The sequence below is a fragment of the Monodon monoceros genome, unplaced genomic scaffold (genome assembly GCF_005190385.1).
Source record: "Monodon monoceros isolate NGI ecotype Baffin Bay Population unplaced genomic scaffold, NGI_Narwhal_1 Super_Scaffold_18, whole genome shotgun sequence".
Classification (NCBI taxonomy): domain Eukaryota; kingdom Metazoa; phylum Chordata; class Mammalia; order Artiodactyla; family Monodontidae; genus Monodon; species Monodon monoceros.
Genome location: NW_021703774.1, coordinates 64,853,697 through 64,870,263, shown reverse-complemented (window position 1 = coordinate 64,870,263; position 16,567 = coordinate 64,853,697). Strand labels below are relative to the sequence as shown.

The 16,567-nt window shown below is 45.8% G+C and overlaps 1 protein-coding gene across 4 annotated transcripts in view; it reads left to right on the top strand.

The window, feature by feature from the left end:
* The first annotated feature begins 2,002 nt into the window (after nucleotides 1–2,002).
* The window catches only part of CUNH1orf226 (chromosome unknown C1orf226 homolog), a 306,178-nt gene continuing 291,613 nt past the window's right edge, over nucleotides 2,003–16,567 (top strand). For all 4 annotated transcript variants that reach the window (XM_029229297.1, XM_029229288.1, XM_029229286.1 and 1 more), the window contains exon 1: nucleotides 2,003–2,299. In XM_029229297.1, the coding sequence (XP_029085130.1) occupies nucleotides 2,195–2,299 (105 nt within the window). In that variant the 5' untranslated portion in view covers nucleotides 2,003–2,194. The remainder of the gene's footprint in view (nucleotides 2,300–16,567) is intronic.

Sequence of the window (16,567 nt, the reverse complement as noted above, 5' to 3'; positions counted from 1 at the left end):
CTAGATCCTGAAATATCTTTGGGGATTTAGCTTTTTGTGTCTGGTCTACAAAGAATGTGTTACAGAGTTAGATATGAAATTCTGATAAATGTAGCAGTCCAGTGGGACCCAAGTTAATCTAGAAAAAAAGGCCATTTGGAGTTCAGAAGACTTTTTAAATTCAGGAGGGAATATGAGATGTAAATGAAGTACTTAAGGTCTTGCCTTTTAGTTGTTGAGTTCCTGTGCCAGGTTTTAGAGAGTGCATTATGATGCATATTAAAACCACGGTGACATTCAAAGAGTCAAACATGCCTGATTAGACTTTCATGTCCTGTATTTATGAAAAGGTTAGTGGTGCATTTCCTCAGTGCAAGTTATTTTTGGTTCTTACTAATATTTATGAATAAAGTCTATACACCATAATATATGTGATTAATTTTAGTCATCAGCTTGATTTTATATAAGGAGATATCCCAGAAGATGCTACATCTTGAGCAGTAATTTCAGCAGATAGGGAGTAGGCAATATATAGGAAAGGGCAATTGTATGTTAGCACTATGGGACAAAATCAGAAATATAATTATGGCAATAATGCATTCTCTGACATAAATTTATCATTGAAATAGTATAGGAAGACATGCCTTTTGCAAGTAATTTCATTGTGATGCTTTATGGTGACGCCAAACCTTGACTATACAACAAGCAGTCAATGACGTTTAGGTTTCAGGTTGCCCTGGGTGGATGTGTCCACAAGGTATTAAAAGCGGGTTTAAGTTGATGAATTCAACGGAGGAGCTGGCCATCTGGTCTCAGTGATCTCAGGTTGGGCTGGCCTTGGCACCGGCCTGTTTGGTTGCTTTTGGTGACTCTGGGGTAACATTAAGCCATGTAAATCATAGTTATCATGTACCTCTACCCATGGGGTTTGATAGATACTAAATAATTGGTCAGTAACTGCCCCTTTGGCCTCCTCCTTTGCACATTTTTGCCTGGCAAAAAACTCTTGATGTAAAGGAGAAAAGTGAATGGGCCTCCTTTTAACAATAGGCACACTGAACTCAAGCACTTACTAAGATAGGAAGAATAATATAAGACAGAAATAACTTGGAAGCTCATTTTGTCCATACCCGGTTACAGGTTGTTCAAGAAAATAAAAAGGTGATGGATTCTTTTGTCCTTAGTACTCTTTTTTGGCCTACTCCATTTCCACAAGGCTGATGGCTTTTAAATACTAACACCATCCCCAAAGGCATCTCCACAACCCCCCAATACACAAGTCACAAATCACTGCTCAAAGGGATGAACACAAAGCACTTGCGATACTCTCCCATTTGGGTGCAGTCTTGATTCTCCAGAGAAAAGGGGACTCTCAGTGCAGATCTGCATATATATATATGGGCCAGGACTTGGGCCTTCCTGGTAAAACATAAAAACAAAACAATAAACAACGCCCCTCCCCCTCCCAAAACAAAAAACAAAAACAGAAAATCCAAGGCGCCGCTGCTGCCATCAGTAGCTTGGCTCAGACTCTGACTGCCAAAAACAAAAATAGGACGGAGCCCGGGTTCCTGAGACCCCGGCTGCCTAGGGCCAGGGCGAAGTTCCCGGGGTCTGGCCGCTGGACGCGGGCAGGGCCGGGCGCGGCGCTCTCGGGGACTTTCACCTGCTCGGCGGGCAGCGCGGGGGCGGACCCGGCGGCGGGCGGGGCCTGGACGCCCCGCGGGAGGAGCCGGCCCGGGCCCACCCCGCAGGAGGAGCCGCTCGCCCGCGGCTGATCCGGCGTCTCCGTGACAGGCACCCCGCTCCGCTGCCGCTGCCGCCTTTTCTTCCTTGTCCCGGGCTGTCCGCGCCACTGCTCCCAGGCCAGTGCCGCGCCCAGTCCCGCCGCGGGCCGCGCGCCCACTGCTCCCCTCCCCCAGCCCGGTCGTCGCGCCGCCAGCTCCCGCCACCGCCCCCGCCACCCTCCTCGCCGGTAGGAATTGCGCGGCCACAGCGCCGCTCGCGTCGCCCGCATCCGCGCCGCCCGCTGCAGCCCGGCCCTCGGCGTCGCTCCGAGTCCCGGCTTCCACGGCCGCCGCGCGGCCAGGGCGCCCCTCCGCTTGCGCCCCCTCCGCGCGCCGTCGCCCCCAGCTCTCGCCTCCCCTCTCCTGGGTCTCGCCAGCCCCTTCCTGCCACCGCCGCCTCTGGAGGAGCCGGTCCGCCGCGGGTCACCATGCCCAGCAAAACCAAGTACAACCTTGTGGACGATGGGCACGACCTGCGGATCCCCTTGCACAACGAGGACGCCTTCCAGCACGGCATCTGCTTCGAGGCCAAGGTGAGGGGACCTCAGGGAGGGGACTGCCCCGGAGGGGCATGTGTGAGCGGACGGGATGCGCAGCCATCCCGGACGCAGAGCTGGTGGGTTAGGCTGATTTGGGGGCCTTTCTGTTAGGGAGGGTGACTCCCCTTCTCTGTATAGTATTCCGCGGGCTCCTGCCCAGAACTGCTAAAGAGCAACTGCAAAGTTTGAGCGGTATTGCTTCACCCCCCTCCTCCCACCTGCAGACTCCCCCATCCTTACCCATCCAGGACTGATTGAGTTACTTCCCGGATCCCTTCTTCTGAGGAGGAGAAGCCAGTGGGTGAGCGCAGCCTGGACGTCGTTCTTTAGAATCGGTTTAGGGAAGCTTTGGTGTTATTTACCTGTTGGGATCCCTTGGGAGAGGTGCTTTCAGGAAGGTCTTTTAAAGGGGGAATACCCGCTTCCTGATTGAAGAAAATAATACAGGGGTGGTTTTTGTTTTTAGATTCCAGGTAACCCCGGCCAGGTGTCAGAGTCACTTCCTAAACGCCTTATTTGCCACGACTCCTTTGCAAGTGCCAGTCATTGAAGGGGGGAGGTGTGGTGAAAGCTGCCCGGTTACTAGTTTTGTGGCTTAATGTTAAGTTTCAACAGCTAGTAGGGGACCGCTGCTGAAGAATTTATCGGGGGTGACTGGAATTTTCAGCTCGAAGCCCCAGGTCCATCCTTGGGAGAGGGGGCGGGGCGGAAGCCTCTGTACTGCACCATGAGGTGTGAATAAGGCTGCCCCCCCCCCCACCGTGATGCACTTCCCAGAATGAGGAGTTCTGGTTTCTGAGATTACAGCTGGGGTTCCTGCTGCTTATCTCAGGGGAAGAGTGTTTCTCCTCTTCCTTCATGCAGCTTGACACCCTCCCCCCAAGACTCAGGGATGCTCAGCACCTACTGTGTGCCTGTCACTGGTAAGTGACAGAAAATACTACCCCTCCAAGTAGGTTGTGTCTTCTGGTTTTGAAAAGGTAGTACTTTCGATGTGGAGAGAGTCTTCATTCCTTTTCTCCTTAATGGCTTTGTAGATGGCAGGGTGTTAGCATCTCAGGCAAGGGTTACTACATCAGGTAGCTATTTGCTTCAGTTCTTGAGACATCTTTTTGAGTGTCTGATATGAGTCCAATGTGGTCAGTTACTTTCGATTGTTCTTCCTTCTCATCGAGATGTGTGAGTTGTTAAATCTTACCTTTTTTTTTCTCCCTGAATAACCTTCCCCCAGCCATATTTGCTAGAGCTGGGAGGGCACCCCCTGTTTCCCCAGACATCAAACCCTGCAGTGGAATGCAGAGCTGAATTACTGGGTATGGCTGGGACCAGAGTGGGGCTGTAGCCAAGATCTTATCTTGCTTCTCTCAGAATAGAGCTGGTTGGTCTAATATAGGATGTTTGGGTTAATTTTTGTCCAGGCCTGTTGCTTTGGTGAGCAGGTTTTTAAATTTTAAAGTATGAGTTTTCATCATGTCATGATTTAATTTTCTTGGACACGCATAAACTGGGAAATTGGCTTTTGTCTTGTTTGGTTCACCAGGGCTCTGTTCTGCAAGAATGAACAGAAGAAGAAAGATCAGAATTAAAGTGTTTTTAACCTTTTAATTCTTTTCTCACAGTCTCTGCATTTGATCCTCGATAGGACTCATAACCTAGGTTGTTAGAGTCGGATTCTTGCCACCTCCAATTCTAGTCTGACACCTCTGGGGAGAGCCCAGGACTGTGCACCTCTAAGGAGCATTCCAGGTGATTTAATGCAGGTGTTTGGGACCAGACTTTGAGAAACAGTGGCTTCAGGCTTGCCTCCAGCTTGCTTGATCTTACCCTCTCTTTCCCAACATGTAGTTTCTTTTCTAAGCAAATGTCTGGGGGTTGTGTGGTGTAGTTCCTATAGTAACTTGCCTGGATTCACACACAGTGGTGCTCCATAAGAGGAAGGGGAAAACCACAGTTGGTCCCAGCTGTGTTCCCAATGCAGATGTGGGACATGGTGAACCATGGGTTCTGCTTTGAGAATGGTGAGGTAGGGAAGAAAGGACAGGGCTGACCTTGAGAACTGGGTCCTAACTCCCAGCTCTTGGTAACCGATGCTGGACACCAGTACATTCAAATCATGTCAGCTAAGACCTGAGTAGAGGTGGAAGCAGAAGCTTTTCTGTCTCATGAGCACCTGGGCAAGCACCTCATCTGGCTGTTTTTCACATCCCTCCCAAGCAGTGTCTGTGGAACTGCGCAATCACTGGGTTTTCAGGGTTAAATCCACACCACACTCATTCCTTGTTTTGGAAAAGCACGGGCTGTAAAATGTAAATGTATTAGCGCTGCCTTGTCAGAAACTCCTGGAAAATGAGCCCAGGTCTTTCACTCCCAAGGGCTGGCAGTTTTTCAGAATCAACACTGGATGGAATGACTTTTTGGATGCGTGCCGCTCATTTTCAGGGTGCCGCGGAGATTGAAAAGGTTATGGCCAGGGTTGAAGGGCATCCGGGTGTCAGAGGTTCTGTGCACTTTAAAAACACACCGTTCATTTAACTATCAAGTAGGATCCTAGAGGTTTTTCACCTGGCAGTACTTCATGTAATTCTCACTGCTTCCCCGGAGGTGGGTCTCCTTACACCTTATAAATGAGGATATGTTGCCTGCTTTATTGCACATAGCTGGGTATGGCAGAGACAGGATTTAAACCTGGGAGCTTTGACTTCAGACTCTCAAATGCAATGCTTATTCATTTAATATTTTTTATGGAATGTTCACTCTATGCTGGGCGGTTGGTCTGGTCCACAGTTCACTGGTGGGGCACCCTTAGGTTGTTGGCCTCTCTGACTCTGATGTAGAAAATTATTCAAACTTTTAGTGCTAGGCTCTTTCAAGATAAAACCTTGGTCTGGGAGCTGCTCTTAGGGGATAGTGCCCTCCGTGTCAGAAAGGGCACCTGGCTCACTGACCGTTGCTGGTGGGTGGGCGGTAAAATCCTTCTCGGCTTGAAAGCTTGTGTGGCTCCTTTGTATTTGTCTCTCCCTCTCCCTCTCCAAATATGCCTTCCTGGTGGCCAGTGCCATCAACTGGCAGTCTCTGCTTGCTGGGTGAGAAGAAGACTTCTCATGACAGTGGTGCAAAGAATAAGAGTATTAATAATATAGTTATGCCTTACGTTTGTAGGTGATTTTTGATTTGCCTGCGACTTTCACACACACAAAATTTTCCTCATGTGGAAATTGGGACATTAGTGTTATCTCTGTTTTTCAGATGAAAACATTGGGGATCAGAGAGATTAACTTGTCCAGAGTCACAGAACTGATAAGATGAAAGAATAATGATTATAGCTGATACTTAGTGAGCACTTACTATGGACCGTGTATTGTTCTAGGTGCTGCCTCATTTAAGCCTCACACTCCAGTGCTTTTGATTACTCGTCCATGGTTCCTTAGCTTCATCCTGAAGTAGTAGCTCCCTCTGTATTCGTAACTCTCGTTGCGTAGCCCGTTCACTGATCTGGGCATGTGTGGCACAGCCTGTCAGAACTGGAAAGCACCTGAGCTCACCTCGTACAGCCTCCTCGTTTTACAGATGAGGAAGTTGAGGCCCAGAGGGGAAGTCGTCGACCCAGGGTCACATAGCTAGGTGAGAACAGAACCAGAACCCATCCCTAGTTTCCTGGCTTCAGGTTGGTTTCAGTTATCTGTTCTGCTTAACAGCCTATCCCAGAACTCAGTGGCATAAAACAATGTCTGTTTAATCTGCTCATGATTCGTGGGTCAGGAGTTCAGGCAGGGCTTGGCTGGGCTGTTCTTCTGTTGCATGTCGTGTGGACTGGATCACTCACTTGGCTTCATTCTGCTGTGGCTGGGCTGGAAGGTCCTAGAAGGCTTCACTCTCATGGTTGTGCTTTGGTAGTCCTCCGTGTGCAGGTTCTCTGCATTGGGTAGCTTGCACTTCCTTATAGCATGGTGGCCCTTTGATCTGGCAGCTGGCTTTCAAGAGGGAATGTTCTAAGCAGGGAAGGTGGAAGCTCTGAAGGCCTGGCCTCCAAAGTTACACAGAGTCACTTCTGCTGCATTCTCCTGGTCAAATCGGGCCATAGGCTGGCTCAGATTCAAGGGGAGGAGAAGTATTCTTCACTTCTTGGTGGGGAGTGTCAAGGTCACAGTGCAGGAGTGCACGTGGGATGAGAGATATTGCCAAAGCCATCCTTGGATCATGGTCAACCATAAAATTTTGTGTTCTTTCTCCTCTGCATATAGCTTCTCCAGCGATGTCGAGTGTTCTTTGAGTACCTTGTCTCGTGCTTCTGTGTATAGCCCCCTCCCCCAACATCAGGTACATATATATATAGCCAGCAACATCGAATTATTTATCAAGAGGAAGAAATTTCCAATTGTAGAAGGTCTGAAAGCAGTAAATATATTGTCTTATTGCTGAGTGATTTGGGGGATTTGGGAGTCCTTGGTCAAATCTGAACTGAATTCTCTGGCCATTACTCCCTCCTTGCTAAATGGCTTCACTGGCTGATGGTTTCCATGATGTAGATTTTAGAGGTTACAATAACCCCACACAGCAGGCTACCTGCGGATGCCTCTTGAACACGCTGTCTTGAGGGCTTCCAGATTAGGACATTACATATGTTGGTTCACCATAAATGGGGTACTCTAACTCAAACCTAACCTGTGGTGTGTGGTAAAAAGCTCTCAGAACCAACTCTGCTATATTCTGGGTGTGCACTCTCCCCTCCCCCGCCCACCCCCCAAAGGGTCCTGTCTTCCAGGATTGTGGACAAGTAGGGATTCAGATAGAGGCCCTGGCGTATTCGCTGATGTCATCATTGAAGTGCAGGTTATTTCACCTTATTAGCTACTTGTCTGGATGCTTTAATATCCATTGTTATCTTCTGCCTGGACCAGATGAATCTTTGCGGGATGATGAGTCTCAAAGATACAGCACTTCTCAGAAATAATACCTGTTTTTATTCACCCTTATTTTGCTCTCAGGTGCCCCAGGGTGTTCCTCTGGAGCTGGTGTTTTGGAATTTGATGGGCAAATGTATTTCTACCTTATCTGTACATTTCATGATTTTGCCATGTCTCCTTTGCCCCAAAATGTCCCAGTCCATTTAGTGGTCAGAATCTCACACTCACGCGTCATGCTGACCTTTGCCAATCATCCGTGTTCAAGACCCTAATCAGACTCATTGTTTATTATCGCCTACTCGTAATGCTGCTATTTCCGGAACTCAAACCTTCAGAATGCTTTCTTTGACCATCCTTATCTGCTTCCTCTCACCTCATTGCCTTGAGGCTTCCCTTAGCTCCTCAGTGACCTCCTGCTGCCCTTATCCTGCTCCCCCAGCAGCCTGGAGCCATGCCCACCCCCCTTTCCGTCTTTCCCACTTTCCTGCCCTACACTGCAGACTTGGTCTCTGCTACTTTCTTCCTTCCTTCCTGTTTTTGGAAAAAGAACTTCCTTCTTTCCTCCACTCCCTCTTCCCTAATAGCTTTATTGAGCTATAACTCACATACCATAGAAGTTGCTAATTTAAAATATACCATTAAGTGGTTTTTAATATATTCATAGTGTTGTGCAATCATCACCACAGTCAGTTTTAGAACATTTTCATCACTGTACCCTTTAACTATCATCTCCCCCACCCGCATCCACCCCAGCCCTAAGCAACTGCTAATCTACTTTCTGTCTCTAGATTTGCCTATTCTGGACATTTCATATAAATGGAACCATGGTGTTTGTGGGTTTTTGTGATTGACTTCTTTCACTTTGCATGATGGTTTCAGGGTTCATCCATATTGTAGCATGTATCAGGACTCCATTCCTTTTTATGGCTGAATAATATTCCATTGTATGGGTATACCAAATTTTGTTTGTCCATTTATCAGTCGATGGACATTAAGGTTGTTTGTTTTTTAGCTATTAATAATGCTGCTGTAAACATTTTGTGCACAAATTTTTGTGTGATATATGCTTAAATTTCTCAGGGGCAGGCAGGTAAGAGTGAAATTGCTGGATCACACGGTAACTATGTTTAACCATTGTGGGACTGCCAGATTGTTTTCCGATGTGGCTGCACCATTTTACTTTTCCACCAGCAGTGTGTTAGGATTCTGATTTCTCTGCATCCTCACCAACACTTCTTATAATCTGGCCTTTTGATTCTAGGCAGCCTAGTGGGTATGGAGTGGTATTTCATTGTGGTTTTGATTTGCATTTCCCTGATGAATAATGATATAGAACATCTTTTCATGTGTTTATTGGCCATTTCCACATCTTTGGAGAAATGTCTATTCAGATCTTTTGCCCATTTTTAAATTGGATTGTCTTTTTTAAAAAAAATTACTGAATTGTAAGAGCTCTTTATATATTCTGTATTCACATCCATTATATAGCTCTGCAAGTGTTTTCACCTATTCTGTGGGTGGTCTTTTGACTTTCTTGGTATTGTCTTCTGAAACACAAAAGTTTTAAATTATGAAGTCCGATTAGTTTTTTTCTTTTTCCCTCTTTCTTTTTGAGATTCATCTGCCGTCCCTCTGCTGCTAGCCCACCTCTCCTGAGTCTTTTTTCATTACCCCATCACTCCCTACCCCCACCTTTGCATTGTTCCATCTTTCCCCCTACTGGCTCACTCCTCTGTCCAGGAGTGTGCTGTGACCTTCTCTATGTGAAAACTCTCTTCTCTCCACCTTTTTCTTCATGAACATGTTGTCCTCTTCCTTTTACAGCTAAGCCTCATGAAAGAGTGGTCTGCTCTCTTCAGTTTCTCAATATTCATTCAGTCCCTGGCTGTGTCCTTCCCACCTCTGTCCTGGCTGCCATGTAGAGATTGTTCTACTGTCACCCTTCTCTGTCCTCATTCTTTTTGAGTTTTCTCCCTGAACAGCCTATCCTTGTCTTTCTTGGGATGCCTCACTCAGCTCTCTTCAGGCTCTCGATTGGCCATGCATAGCCCCCCCTGTCTGTACCTTCTCTTCTTTGCTGCACATTGACCTCTAAGGTAAGTGCTCAGTTTCATCCTTCCCCCTCCCCTCTCGTTATGCATGTTGGCTCCTAGATCTCTAACTCTAGTCCAGACTCCAGATCTTTATTTCTAGCTTCCTGCTGGCTATCTCTACCCCGGTGAACATGTTGCTAACCCCATTGCTCAACAAGGTTGAATTCAAATCTCTCTGATGACTTCATACTTCTTTAAATGACCCCACCATCTTCTCAGACACCAAGCTTGACACTTTGGAGCAGCGGACTCATTGGCTGTTGATTGAGTACCTGTTGTGGCCAGGCTTTTCCCAGAAACCCGCTCCCCCCCCGTCCCCCCACTTCAAATGAGGTGTGTCCTTGAATTTTCACAGTGATGTCCATCCATGCATCCTGCCTGTTCCTCCTTGTCTCACCTCTGGCTGGTTCAGATGCTTATCACCTCTCACCATACTGTTTCAGTTACCTTCTGGAGGCCTCCACTTTACCCTATAAACTTTTGCTCTGTTAATTATCCTGAAATATAATTATGATATCCTTCTACTCAAAGACACTAAAAGTTTATAAGCCTACTATATTAGATCCAGAAATTCTTAGCCTGCTATTCAGGGCTCTCTGGTTTTGAACAGTTCCCTTCCCTATGCTTCAACCCAACTGGGGTACTTACCCTTCCCTCAACCCTCCCTGTGATTCCCCATCCACCTCTTAGGCCCAGTCCACTGTCACTCAGTGAAGTGGATGTTACCAGACCCTCCTCTGTGTGGAAGGGACTGAGCAGACCCTGCTATGGATTATAGCTGCTTGCCCTTGTCTGGTTTTCACCCCCCCATTGTCATCATTAGGGTCCCTGTCCCTCTGCCCACTTGTGTCTTCTGCAGTGCTGACTGCAGTGTTTTGCATATAGAAAATATATTTCGTTTTTTTCTTTTTTTTAATATATTTTTTTATTCAAACAGAAAGTCACAAAAATTATGATCATCCTCATCAGTTCACTCAGTCCCATGTCATTAATTTATTTTTCATCTTGATCTTTTGTTAGCACTTTTATGAATTCATCAGTTTTCCATTAGAGTTCTGAAAATGCTTCTTCATTCAGTTCAGCAGTATCGTCAGAAACCAGAAACCAGTACTTGTCAGAGTCTAGAAAATGTATTTTGAATCAATGAATATAATTTCTAAGATGATCCCCACAAGGACTGCCAGGACCCTCCTGTATCACCCAAGAGTAGGCAATGCCTCAGCTGGCTCTAGTCTCCTCCCAGCTTTTTCTCTTGCTTCAGGCCTGTACCTCTCAGTCCCTAGTGAGACTAGCCCCTGATCCCAGGAGGTATCCCCATCACCCTTCACCTCACAGAGTGCCACTGCCTTCCAAAGGAAATGCCAGGTAAGCATTTCTCCTGAATTAAATGGAATTCCAGTGATGGATATGCAATGGAATTAGAATCTTTGATTACAGAACACATGGCCAATTTTAGGAGTAGATAATTGTCATTAGTAAAAAACAATACTTTCAACCTGTTGTGTTCTTATTAATGAACTAATACCCTTTACCCCCAATTCTTTATTTCCTCTAATTTTCTATTTTATCGTTTTTATGACATGAATCTGGTTGACAGCATAGCATAAATGGGTTCAGGAGCCAAATTGCGTTTGGGTTCAAATCTTGGCTCTATCCCTCACTTGCTGTGTGAACTTGTGCGAGTTACTTAACATCTCTCCTTTAGTATCCTCATCTGTAAAAAGAGGATACAGGTATCACATACCTCATAGGGTTAGTGCAAACGAGTTATGCACGCAAACTCCTAGCATAGTGCCTGGCACAGAGTGGGCCGTTATTTTTATTACTGTTGTTGTTTAGTCCTGCAGATTGCGATTTAAATTTCATCTGTGCATGATTTTAATCTAGGAATGATCATACACTCTTTTTAAAAAATTTTTATATATTTATTTTTTGGCTGCGTTGGGTCTTCGTTGCTGTGCGTGGGCTTTCTCTAATTGCGGTGAGCGGCGGCTACTCTTCGTTGCGGTGCGCGGGCTTCTCATTGCGGTGGCTTCTCTTGTGGAGCACGGGCTCTAGGTGTGCGGGCTTCAGTAGTTGCAGCATGCGGGCTCAGTAGTTGCGGCACGCAGATACTAGAGTGTGCAGACTGCAGTAGTTGTGGCACGTGGGCTCTAGAGCTCAGGCTCAGTAGCTGTGGTGCATGGGCTTAGTTGCTCCATGGCATGTGGGATCTTCCCGGGCCAGGGATCGAATCCGTGTCCCCTATATTGACAGGTGGATTCTTAACCGCCAGGGAAACCCCCACTCTGTTTTTTTTAATAAGTCAGAGGCCTAGTAGTGTATTATCTTCATTTTACATGCCTGCTTAAAGCATCTAGCCGCCATATTATTCTTGATTCCCAAAGTTGCAAATCAGACAGCGTGACTACTTTGTGGACTTAAAATAGCTGTCAGCCTCCTTGGGAAGGAATAAGGAGGGGTTAACTAGCTTCTGGTACATGCCCCCATCACATTTGTTCTAGTCTTTTAATCCTTGTTCGGATTAAAAAATCACAGAATCTTGTTAAGTACTGTATGTTGTCTGTATTCACCACCTTTCTCTGAATTTCTTGGATAAATGTATCTTTAAGCAGAGGTAATGTAAGCAGAAGGAATCTCGCATCATGGGATTAATTAATACCTTGTGATGCCTACAATTCCCTTTTCAATTTTTATATTAAGCATCATATTTCCTTTCAAACACTGGAGCAGCTAGCTTTAAAAGTTACTTAAAATGGCACTTCCAGCAAGTTCTGTGCCCAGAGTGTTGGAACACTTTAGAACCCCTGGTCCCCTACCCACCGCGTGTAACCCAGTTGGTTTTCTGCAACACTTCAACGAGACTTGTGTGTCTTACACTTTTATGGCTCCATCCATGAGAACTGAGGACAGTGGTTACTACCCCCGTTTATTCTTGAAGCTGCAGTGCTTTCCAGGAGAACTGTTGAAATGATCAGCCTTGAGAGGTGACTGAGACCTGGCACTCCCTACCAAGGGGTAGCCAAGAAGAGGGCACTTGCCCAATGCACCCTGTATTCAGAATGTTCCGAACTCCATTAACCTGTGTGGAATCACGTTAGAAACACTGTTTGCGTGCTTGCAGAATCATCGCGTGTCCCCTACCCTGTGCTGCTCCTCCTTGCTGGTTCTGTTTGTGCATTTCTTATCCGTTGATCTAGGCTATAAGCTCCTCAAGGATGAAGAGGACTCCCCACATACCTGCCTCACGCTGTTCACCTCGTAGAAAGCTAACATAATAATCACTATCATTTACAAAGCACTTACTATGTTCTAGGCGCTGTGCCAAGCTCTTTCTAGGAAATGATTAATCTTCCCCAACAGCCCTACGAGTTAAGGTACTCCCATCGTTTGAGTTTTACTGATGGGGAAGCCGAGGCATAGAGAGGCAGAGTAACTTGCTCACAGCCCACATTGGCAGTCTGGCACTATTAACTTCTGTGCTGAATATGCTTCAAGATACCAAGAACTAATGTTTATTCCAGTACTCACCACTTTCAACGCATGGTTCTCAGAATTTTACATATGCAAACTAATTTAATCTTTACAGTGGCCCCCTGAGGGTAGGTGTTTTTGCTTCCAATGAGGAAACTGAGACCATCTTTCTAGGTTGGATTGAATGGGCGAATGGACTATTAAAGCTGGTGGTCGCAGCTCCTCCCATTGAGGTTAAACCTGTGACCAAGGGACTGGTCAGCTGCTGTGTGCCAGTGGGCAACAGGCCACCTTTGGTGGGCCTCTCTGGTGGGTCATGTTGATGGTCTCCAGATATGAAACTGAGGCATCAAGGAGTAAGTGGAAAAGCCGAGACAGGCAGGAGAAGGGCTTTGGGAGGCCCTTCCTTCCTGGGGAGAGTTATTCTTTGCTGGGCTCCTGCCCGTGCACTTCCTGTCTAGCGGTGGTGATCCACCCACCCTTACCACACCTCTTCCTCCTGTCAACTTCCATGCCCTCTTCCTTGCATTTCTCAGCTCCGTTTCTGAGGACTGGTTCTCTCCACTCCACTTGGAGCCTCCAGGGTCCCTCTAGGAAAGTATAAATGCCAAAAAACTTCCAGCCCAGGAGATGTTGCCGTTTGGTTGGAAATCTTAGCCCACAGTGCACAACGGAAAAGCTCCTTGGTTGTGTCCTTTTTTTCTATCTTGATTATAAACTCTTCCCTTTTTGTTTTGGTCTCTTTGGATGGGAAGAGGCACTCATGTGGAAGCGTTTTATTTTTCTGCCAAGAAGAAGATTAATGTCTCCCATGGGCCAAGTGACAGCTAACATATTATTTCGCTCCCATGCTATTTCCCATAAACGGATTTAACCTGTACTGTAACTACATTTTCAAACTGGTCCTCAATATGTGTGGATTGTTTTCTCTTAAATTTGGCAGCTCAGGTTAAACACACTGTATCCTGGGCACCCATATCCAAAGTATGATTGAAACTTTTTTTTTTTTTTTTTTTACGGTACGCGGGCCTCTCACTGTTGTGGCCTCTCCCGTTGCGGAGCACAGGCTCCGGCCGCGCAGGCTCAGCGGCCATGGCTCACGGGCCCAGCCGCTCTGCGGCATGCGGGATCCTCCCGGACCGGGGCACGAACCCGTGTCCCCTGCATCGGCAGGCGGACTCTCAACCACTGCGCCACCAGGGAAGCCCTGAAACTTCTTTTTTTTTTTTTTTTTTTTTTTTTAAAGTATGATTGAAACTTTACCTCTTGCTTCAAGGTCACTTAAATGCTGCTCTTTCCTCCTTCAGGTCAAGAATTTTGCAGCATCCTCAAGTGAGAGGAATCACCTGCAAATTTCTTTGATTAGTTAAGGCATCTGTTCTCAAACTTTGGTGTCTATTAGAATCATGTGGAAACTGACGAAAATATAGAGGCCCAGGCTTGAAGTAGCATAGGGCTTGGATCTCTGTGCCTTGATCATGTTTTCCAGGTGATTCTGATAGATACCTTTGTTTGAGAACTATGAGTTGGAGCACTAGTTCTCAAACTTGGCTGCTCTTTGGAATCTTGGGGGAGTTAAAAAAAATTGCTGCTGGCTGTGAACGCTCAGCAAATTTAATTCAATTAATATGGGTGTAGCCTGGGTGTTGCAATTAAATCTTTCATTTCTTTGCTGAGACTTTGTTTTTTCATTTGTTTCAAGCATATTCATAATTGTTTGTTTAAGCATTTTAATGAAGACCACTTTAAAGTCCTTGTCAGATAATTCTGTCATCTTTTTTTTTTAACATCTTTATTGGAGTATAATTACTTTACAATGATGTGTTAGTTTCTGCTGTATAACAAAATGAATCAGCTATATGTATACATATACCCCATATCCCCTCCGGCTTGCATCTCCCTCCCCTGCCCCATCCCACCCCTCTAGGTGGTCACAAAGCACCGAGCTGATCTCCCTGTGCTATGCAGCTGCTTCCCACTAGCTAGCTATTTTACATTTGGTAGTGTGTATATGTCAGTGCCACTCTCTCACTTCGTCCCAGCTTACCCTTCCCCCTCCCCGTGTCCTCAGGTCCATTCTCTACGTCTGTGTCTTTATTCCTGTCCTGCCCCTAGGTTCATCAGAACCATTTTTTTTTTTTTTAGATTCCATATATATGTGTTAGCATACGGTATTTGTTTTTCTCTTTCTGACTTACTTCGCTGTGTATGACAGACTCTAGGTCCATCCACCTCACTACAAATAACTCAGTTTCGTTTCTTTTTATGGCTAATATTCCATTGTATATATGTGCCACATCTTCTCTATCCATTCATCTGCCGATGGACACTTAGGTTGCTTCCATGTCCTGGCTATTGTAAATAGAGCTGCACTGAACATTGTGGTACAAGACTCTTAGAATTATGGTTTTCTCAGGGTATATGCCCAGTAGTGGGATTGCTGGGTCGTATGGTAGTTCTATTTTTAGTTTTTTAAGGAACCTCCATACTGTTCTCCATAGTGGCTGTATCAATTTACATTCCCACCAACAGTGCAAGAGGGTACCCTTTTCTCCACACCCTCTCCAGCATTTATTGTTTGTAGAATTTTTGATGATGGCCATTCTGACTGGTGTGAGGTGATACCTCATTATAGTTTTGATTTGCATTTCTCTAATGATTGGTGATGTTGAGCATCCTTTCATGTGTTTGTTGACAACCTGTGTATTTTCTTTGGAGAAATGTCTATTTGGATCTTCTGCCCATTTTCGGATTGGGTTGTTGTTTTGATATTGAGCTACATGAACTGCTTGTATATTTTGGAAATTAATCCTTTGTCAGTTGCTTTGTTTGCAAATATTTTCTCCCATTCTGAGGGTTGCCTTTTCGTCTTGTTTATGGTTTCCTCTGCTGTGCAAAAGCTTTGAAGTTTCATTAGGTCCCATTTGTTTATTTTTGTTTTTATTTCCATTTCTCTAGGAGGTGGGGCAAAAAGGATCTTGCTGTGATTTATGCCATAGAGTGTTCTGCCTATGTTTTCCTCTAAGAGTTTTATAGTGTCTGGCCTTACATTTAGGTCTTTAATCCATTTTGAGTTTATTTTTGTGTATGGTGTTAGCAAGTGTTCTCTAATTTCATTCTTTTACATGTAGCTGTCCAGTTTTCCCAGCACCACTTATTGAAGAGGCTGTCTTTTCTCCATTGTATATTCTTGCCTCCTTTATCAAAGATAAGGTTACCATATGTGCGTGAGTTTGTCTCTGGGCTTTCTATCCTGTTCCATTGATCTATATTTCTGTTTCTGTGCCAGTACTGGCATTTTTTCATTGTCTTTTCTCATTCATGTTGAGATTTTCTTGGTTCCTGGAATGATAAGTGATTTTTGATCGAAACCTGGATGGTTTGGGTATTATGTTATGACTTTCTGGATCTTAATTACGTCTGTTTTGGCAAGATTTCTCTTCTCTGCCGATGTGCTGGTGGGGGGAGGGGAACGCTGCCTCCTTACCATTAGGTGTGGGTGGAAGGCTAGATCATTTATTGGCTTCAGCTGATACCACGCGGGTGGGGCAGGAGTGCCTCATTACTGTTGGTCACGTGATCTCCCCTGATGCTCTGCCTCCTGACCCTCGGTGGTGGTAAAAGTTCTGACTCAGCACTGGGAATCTTCTGAAACCCCAGCGAGGAGAGCAGGAGGCCTTGTTATCACCCATAGGTGGACTTCCTGGCGTCCCAGCTTCCCGTTCAGGCGTCTCTGATACTGACAGGAAGAAGGTAAGGGTGGAGCATCTCCTTACAGCGTGGTAAGGGCA